This window comes from Procambarus clarkii, chromosome 17 (assembly GCF_040958095.1).
Source record: "Procambarus clarkii isolate CNS0578487 chromosome 17, FALCON_Pclarkii_2.0, whole genome shotgun sequence".
NCBI lineage: Eukaryota > Metazoa > Arthropoda > Malacostraca > Decapoda > Cambaridae > Procambarus > Procambarus clarkii.
The window spans coordinates 44,725,932-44,734,138 of NC_091166.1; the positions used below are offsets into that span (position 1 = coordinate 44,725,932).

At 47.1% G+C, this 8,207-nt stretch overlaps 1 protein-coding gene across 1 annotated transcript in view; it reads right to left on the minus strand.

Moving 5' to 3' along the window:
• Positions 1-823: 823 nt before the first annotated feature.
• LOC138365689 (uncharacterized) overlaps positions 824-8,207 on the minus strand; it is a 12,487-nt gene continuing 5,103 nt past the window's right edge. The window contains exons 2-3 of the mRNA XM_069326181.1: positions 2,002-2,151; positions 824-1,005 (exon numbers count right to left, since the gene is read on the minus strand). Coding sequence (XP_069182282.1) covers positions 824-1,005; positions 2,002-2,151 — 332 coding nt within the window. The remainder of the gene's footprint in view (positions 1,006-2,001; positions 2,152-8,207) is intronic.

Consider the following 8,207-nt stretch of genomic DNA (forward strand, 5'->3'; position numbering starts at 1 on the left):
TGTGCCCATCCGGGCTCAAGAAGGGTGCCTCTTTAGTACAAGCTTGGAGTAGTTTCCTTAGAATGTTTTCTGGTATGTCAAGAGGAGTACAGGCCGGATCACGATACACTCTGTCCGCTATCATATCGTGATCCGGCCTGTACTCCCGGGGAACAGTGTCAAATGCCTTTTGACTGTCTAGAAAAATAGTCTACCGAGACTTCCCTTTTTTTTTTGTCTTATTTTATTAACCTTGTCATAAAACTCAGTCAGGTTTGTCTGTCACGATTTTCCATTGCTATATCATGCTGATTTATCGTCACAAAGTGGATCTTCTCAAAATGCTCCGCCATTCTCGACCCGATTACCTTCAGCACTTTACAAAGAATACTTGTCAATGACACTGGTCTGTAGGTTGTTGACTCCTTTGAATACTGGGACTACATTAGCCTTTTTCCAGACTTCTGAGAGACTTTATGTCTCAAGGGTTTTATTTTAAAGTTTAGGCAATAGGGAGCAAAGTACTTCTACAATCTTCCTCAGGATCCATTGTGAGATTAGGTCTGGCCCCTTTGATTTTGTTACGTCTAGTTTCTCCAGGATTTTGTCCACCTCTTCCACCGTGACAACAATGCCATCCAGTATTTCCTCAAACCTTTCATCTTGCAACCTTGGTCTACACGCTGGGTCTAATGTAAAGACCTCCTGAAATCTTTCAGGAGGTCTTGAGTTCCTCGCATACCTCCTTATCATTCTCTATGAGAACTCCCCCTTGTTTCCTCAATCTGAGTGCATGGTCTCTCACTGTTGTTTTTATTCTTATATGGCTATAGAACAGCTTTGGTTATTCCGTAGCATTTGCAGCAATGACATTTTCAAATTGCCTCTCGGCTTCTCTCCTAATTCGGGCGTATTCATTCCTTGTTCTCTTTAGCACCTCTCTGTTTCTCTTTATTTTCTGTTCCCATTTCTCTGTACTTTTTCCAGGCTTTTCTTGTCCTTTCTTTAGCTTCTCTGTATCGCATACTGAACCACACGTGTACTTTATTTTTGTCATCCACGCCTTCTTTTAATAATTACTTACCTACTTACCTCCTCCATCTTGAGTGACATTAACTGTTCAGTGGCATCGCCACATTTCCAAGCAATGAATTTCTGGTTTACAGTCTTTCCTTGTGTGTGTGTGTGTGTGTGTGTGTGTGTGTGTGTGTGTGTGTGTGTGTGTGTGTGCGTGTGTGTGTGTGTGTGTGTGTGTGTACTCACCTATTTGTACTCACCTATTTGTGTCTGCAGGATCGAGCATTGACTCTTGGATCCCGCCTTTCGAGCATCGGTTGTTTACAGCAATGACTATGGTCCTATTTCCCTATCATACCTAGCTTTAAAATTATGAATAGTATTTGCTTCCACAACCTGTTCCTTAAGTGCATTCCATTTTCCTACTACTCTCACGCTAAAAGGAAACTTCCAAACATCCCTGTGACTCATCTGAGTTTCCAGCTTCCACCCATGTCCCCTCGTTCTGTTACTATTCCGTTTGAACATTTCGTCTATGTCCACTCTGTCAATCCCCCTGAGTATTTTATGTGTTCCTATCATGTCCCCCCTCTCCCTTCTTCTTTCTAGTGTCGTAAGGCACAGTTCCCTCAGGCGCTCCTCATACCACATCCCTCGTAACTCTGGGACGAGTCTCGTTGCAAACCTCTGAACCTTTCCAGTTTCCTTATATGCTTCTTCAGATGGGGACTCCATGATGACGCAGCATACTCTAAGACTGGCCTTATGTAGGCAGTGTAAAGCGCCCTAAATGCCTCCTTACTTAGGTTTCTGAATGATGTTCTAACTTTTGCCAGTGTAGAGTACACTGCTGTCGTTATCCTATTTATATGTGGTTCAGGAGATAGATTAGGTGTTACGTCCACGACCAGGTCTCTTTCTCGCGTCATCACAGGTAGGCAGTTCCCCTTCATTGTGTACTGTCCCTTTGGTCTTCTATCACCTAGTCCCATTTCCATAACTTACATTTCCTCGTGTTGAACTCGAGTAGCCTTTTCTCTGACCATCTCTGCAACCTGTTCAGGTCCTCTTGGAGGATCCTGCAATCCTCATCGGTCACAACTCTTCTTATCAACTTTGCGTCATCTGCGAACATCGACATGTAGGACTCTACTCCTGTAAACATGTCGTTAACATATACTAGAAATAGAATTAGTCCCAGCACCGATCCTTGTGGTACTCCACAAGGATCGTAGTACTGCTGTTACTGTTCGCCAGTCCGACTTCTCACCTCTTACCGTAACTCTTTGGCTCCTTCCTGTTAGGTAGTTCCCTATCCATGCTAGGACCTTTCCTCCCACCGCCGCCTGCCTCTCAAGTTTGAACAGCAGTCTCATGTGCGGTACTGTATCAAAAACTTTTTGGCAGTCCAGAAATATGCAGTCTGCCCAACCATCTCTGTCCTGTCTTATCTTCGTTATTTTATCATAGAATTCCAAAAAGTTTGTTATGCACGATTTCCCTTTCCAGAACCCATGTTGATGTTTGTTCACAAACCTAACGTTCTCCAGGTGTGCAATCAGTCATAGCCTAATTATTCTTTCCAGTATTTTACAGGGGATGTTTGTCAGTGATACAGGTCTATAGTTAAGTGCCTCCTCCCTATCGCCTATATTTAAGATCGGTACGACATTCGCCTTCTTCCAGCAACTGGGCAATTCTCCTGACATAAGTGACTCATTAAAGATCATTGCCAGAGGTGCACTGAGAGCCTGTGCTGCTTCTTTTAGTATCCACGGTGATACTTTGTCTGGTCCAACTGCTTTAGTTGCATCCAGTGTTGTCAACTGTTTCATTACCTCCTCTGCTGTCACCTCTATATCTGATAGTCTTTCATCTAGGGTAATCTCTTCTAACAATGGGAGCGGCTCAGGCTCAGTAGTGAACACTCCATGGAATCTGGCATTCAGTGCCTCACAGATTTCCTTGTCACTTTTAGTATATGCCCCCCTCTGTCTTCCTTAGTCTTGTCACTTGGTCGTTCACCGACATTTTTCTTCTTATGTGGCTGTGTAGTAACTTAGGCTGCTTTTTCGCTTTGATCCCAATATCGTTCTCATAGTCCCTTTCCGATGTTTTTCTTATGTTAATGTAATCGTTCCTAGCTCTGTTGCATCTGATCCTGTTGTCCTCTGTCCTTTGTCTTCTGTACTTCCTCCACTCCCGCCTGCTGGTCATTTCTGCTTCCTGACACTTCCTGCTTCCTGTCTATTAAACCATGGGTTATTATATTCCCTCTTATTTTTTCCTTTTACTGTTGGTATAAATCTCTCTTCGGCCTCCTGGCATTTCTGTATGACTAGGTCCATCATATCTTGGACTGTTTTCCCTCTAATTTCTTCCTCTCACTGCACTTCTCCCAGATAGTCCCTTATCCTCCTATAGTCCCCTTTCCTGTAGTCAACTCTCTTTTCCCAGACCTCTTGTCCCTTGGTCACAAGTTTGAATTCCATCATGTAGTCAAAGACTAGAACACAATGGTCGCTGGCCCCTAGATGTATTTCATGCTCCAAATTCTCGATGACTTCTACGTTCTGGGTGAAAATCAGGTCTAATAGGCTCGGTGCATCTCCTCCTCTTTCCCTTGTGTCTTCCTTCATATGTTGTGTTAGGAAATTCCTGTCTATAACATCTACTAATTTTGCTCCCCACGTTTCGTCCCCTCCATAGGGATTCCTTGATTCCCAATTTACCTCTCCATGATTTAGGTCCCCCATGACCAGCAGCTTCGCTCTCATTCCGTGGGCTAGTGTTGCTGCCTTCTGCAGTTCATCTATACATGCCTTGTTGTTGTCATCATACTCCTGCCTGGGTCTTCTACTGTTTGGTGGGGGATTGTAGATTACCAAGATCACAATCTTCCTCCCATCTGCTGTTAGAGTTCCATGTTTGAAGCTTGTGCACTCATTGGTAACTCGATTTCCCAGGTCTTCAAACTTCCATTTCCGCTTTATTAGGAGTGCCATTGCCCCTCCCTGTCTCTGTGTTCTCTCTTTTCTTATCACCTGGTAGCCCTCTGGAAAGATTGCATCCGAGATCATGTCATTTATTTTAGTTTCCACAATTGCAACTATGTCAGGATCTGCCTCACTCACTCTTTCTTTTATCTCCTCTACTTTATTAGATACCCCATCAGCATTGGTGTACCAAACCTTGAGATTCTTCATGGAAACTCTTGTACCAGAGTTCGCCCTTTCTCTGGGGGTCTGGGGGGATCTGGGGGGGTGTCTAGGGGGGTGTCTAGGGGGTGACTGGGGGGTGTCTGGGGGGGTGACTGGGGTCTGGGGGGATCCGGGGTGTGTCTGGTGGGATCCGGGGGAGTGTCTGGGGGTGTTGAAAGGGTCTGGAGGGGTGCTTGGGGGGCGAATGGGGGCTGGGCATCTAGGAAGGTAGGTAGGAGGGTCTGGGGTAGAGCCTGGGTAGGTAGGTCTGGAGTAGGAAGGGCATACTGGGTCTGAAGATTAGTGAGGGTCTGATAGGCATAGAGGGGTTGGGAGGTAGCGTAAGGTTGGGAGTCAGATAGAGATGTTGAGAGGTTGGGGGGGGAGGAGGAGGATAGAGGGGTGGGAGGAAGAGGGGCAGATGGAACATGGATAGTGAGAATGGAAGGGAGGTTGTATTAGTCAGGGGGAAGTCAGGGGTAGGTGTGGGCATTGGGGCAGAAGGGGGAAAAGAAAATGGGGGAAGAGGTAGGGGGGACCCCCCGTCTCCCACGGGGGGTCCGTGTGTGTGTGTGTGTGTGTGTGTGTGTGTGCGTGTGAGTGTGTGTGTGTGTGTGTGTGTGTGTACTCACCTAATTGTACTCACCTAATTGTGCTTGCGGGGGTTGAGCTCTGGCTCTTTGGTCCCGCCTCTCAACCGTCAATCAACTGGTGTACAGATTCCTGAGCCTATTGGGCTCTATCATATCTACATTTGAAACTGTGTATGGAGTCAGCCTCCACCACATCACTTCCTAATGCATTCCATTTACTAACTACTCTGACACTGAAAAAGTTCTTTCTAACGTCTCTGTGGCTCATTTGGGTACTCAGCTTCCACCTGTGTCCCCTTGTTCGCGTCCCACCAGTGTTGAATAGTTCATCCTTGTTTACCCGGTCGATTCCCCTGAGGATTTTGTAGGTTGTGATCATGTCCCCCCTTACTCTTCTGTCTTCCAGTGTCGTGAGGTGCATTTCCCGCAGCCTTTCCTCATAACTCATGCCTCTTAGTTCTGGGACTAGTCTAGTAGCATACCTTTGGACTTTTTCCAGCTTCGTCTTGTGCTTGACAAGGTACGGGCTCCATGCTGGGGCCGCATACTCCAGGATTGGTCTTACATATGTGGTGTACAAGATTCTGAATGATTCCTTACACAGGTTCCTGAACGCCGTTCTGATGTTAGCCAGCCTCGCATATGCCGCAGACGTTATTCTCTTTATGTGGGCTTCAGGAGACAGGTTTGGTGTGATATCAACTCCTACATCTTTCTCTCTGTCTGTTTCATTAAGTACTTCATCTCCTATTCTGTATCCTGTGCCTGGCCTCCTGTTTCCACTTCCTAGTTTCATTACTTTGCATTTACTCGGGTTGAACTTCAACAGCCATTTGTTGGACCATTCACTCAGTCTATCCAGGTCATCTTGTAGCCTCCTACTATCATCCTCTGTTTCAATCCTCCTCATAATTTTTGCATCGTCGGCAAACATTGAGAGGAACGAATCTATACCCTCTGGGAGATCATTTACATATACCAGAAACAGTATAGGTCCAAGGACTGACCCCTGCGGGACTCCACTTGTGACGTCTCGCCAATCTGAGACCTCACCCCTCACACAGACTCGTTGTCTCCTGTTGCTTAGGTATTCCTCTATCCACCGGAGTACCTTCCCTCTCACTCCAGCCTGCATCTCCAACTTTCGCACTAGCCTCTTGTGTGGCACTGTATCAAAGGCTTTCTGACAATCCAAAAATATGCAGTCTGCCCACCCTTCTCTTTCTTGCCTTATTTTTGTTGCCTGGTCGTAGAATTCAAGTAACCCTGTGAGGCAGGACCTGCCATCCCTGAACCCATGTTGATGCTGTGTTACAAAGTTCCTTCGCTCCAGATGCTCCACTAGTTTTTTTCGCACAATCTTCTCCATCAGCTTGCATGGTATGCAGGTTAGGGACACTGGCCTGTAGTTCAGTGCCTCCTGTCTATCCCCTTTCTTGTATATCGGGACTACGTTAGCTGCTTTCCAAATATCTGGCAGTTCCCCTGTTGCCAGTGATTTGTTACACACTATGGAGAGTGGTAGGCTCAGTTCTCTTGCTCCTTCCTTTAGAACCCAAGGGGAGATTCCATCTGGGCCTATAGCCTTTGTCACGTCCAACTCTAGTAAACACTTCCTTACTTCCCCACTGGTAATCTCAAACTCTTCCAGTGGTTCCTGGTTAGTTATTCCCTCACTTACCTCTGGAATTTCTCCTTGTTCTAAGGTGAAGACCTCCTGGAATTTCTTATTCAATTCCTCACACACTTCCTTGTCATTTGTAGTGAATCCTTCCGCCCCTATCCTTAATCTCATAACCTGTTCCTTTACTGTTGTTTTTCTCCTAATGTGGCTATGCAACAATTTAGGCTGAGTCTTTGCCTTGCTTGCGATGTCATTTTCGTATTGTCTTTCTGCCTCTCTTCTCATCCTGACATATTCATTCCTGGCATTCTGGTATCTTTCTCTGCTCTCCAGTGTCCTGTTATTCCTATAGTTTCTCCATGCCCTTTTACTTTGCTGCTTAGCTAGCCTACATCTTTGATTAAACCATGGGTTTCTCATCTTCATTTCTCTGTTTTCCTTTTGGACTGGGACAAACTTGTTCGCTGCGTCCTTGCACTTCTGCGTGATGTAATCCATCATATCTTGGGCCGTCTTTCCCCTGAGCTCTGTTTCCCATGCTATATCTGTTAGGAATTTTCTTATCCCCTCATAGTTTCCCTTTCGGTATGCTAACCTTTTGGTTTCGGTATCCCTCCTCGAGTTCAATAACCCTTCTTCAATCAAGTACTCAAACACCAGTACACTGTGGTCGCTCATTCCTACTGGGTCCTCAAAACCGATTTCTCTTATGTCGGAGTCGTTCAGAGTGAAGACTAGGTCGAGTCTCGCTGGTTCGTCATTGCCTCTCATCCTTGTGGGTTCTCCGACATGCTGGGTTAAAAAGTTGCTTGTCACCACCTCCAATAGTTTGGCTCTCCACGTATCCTCGCCTCCATGCGGTTCCTTGTTCTCCCAGTCAATCTTTCCGTGATTGAAGTCGCCCATGATGAGCAGGTGGGATCTATTTCTACAGGCAGCAGAGGCTGCCCTCTCAATTATAGTGTTAACTGCCTTGTTGTTGTTTTCATACTCTTGACTGGGTCTCCTGTCATTTGGTGGAGGGTTGTATATTACTGCTACTACTATTCTTGGTCCTCCCATTGTTATGGTGCCTGCTATGTAGTCTCTGAACTCCTCACAGCCCGGGATGGCCATCTCCTTAAAACTCCATTCCCTTCTCATGAGTAGGGCCACTCCGCCTCCTCCTCTACCTTCCCTCTCTTTCCTTATTACTGTATACTCCTGGGGAAACACGGCATTCGTTATGATTCCAGAGAGTTTTGTTTCAGTGAGTCCGATTACATCTGGGTTAACTTCTTGTGCTCTTTCCCTTAGTTCACTTGTCTTGCTTGTGATCCCATCTATGTTCGAGTACATCACCCTGAAACTGACTCTCTTCTGCTTCTTTTCTGGGGGGGACCTTTGGGATCTGGGGTGAGTGGGAGCTGGGGGGACCTGGCACGGGGGGATTGGTGGAGGAGGGAGGGCTTGGGGTGGTGGGGGAGAGGGGGAGGGTACAGGGGGTGGATAAGAGGGGGAGGGTACAGGGGGTGGATAAGAGGGGGAGGGTACAGGGGGTGGGTAAGAGAGGGAGGGTTGGGGAAGCATGGGGGGAGGAGAGGCTGTGGGGGATAGGGGAGATGGGGGGGCTTGGGGGAAGAGAAAAGGGTGGAGGGCTTGGGGGGCGTGGGGGAAAAGGGAGGGCTGAGGTGGGTGAGGAAGAGGGGAGGGTTTAGGGGAGTGGGGGAGAGGGGAAGACTTAGGTGGGGTGGGGGAGAGTGGGGGGCTTAGGGGGGAGGGGGGGAAGGGAAGGCATGGGGGTGGGAGAGACGG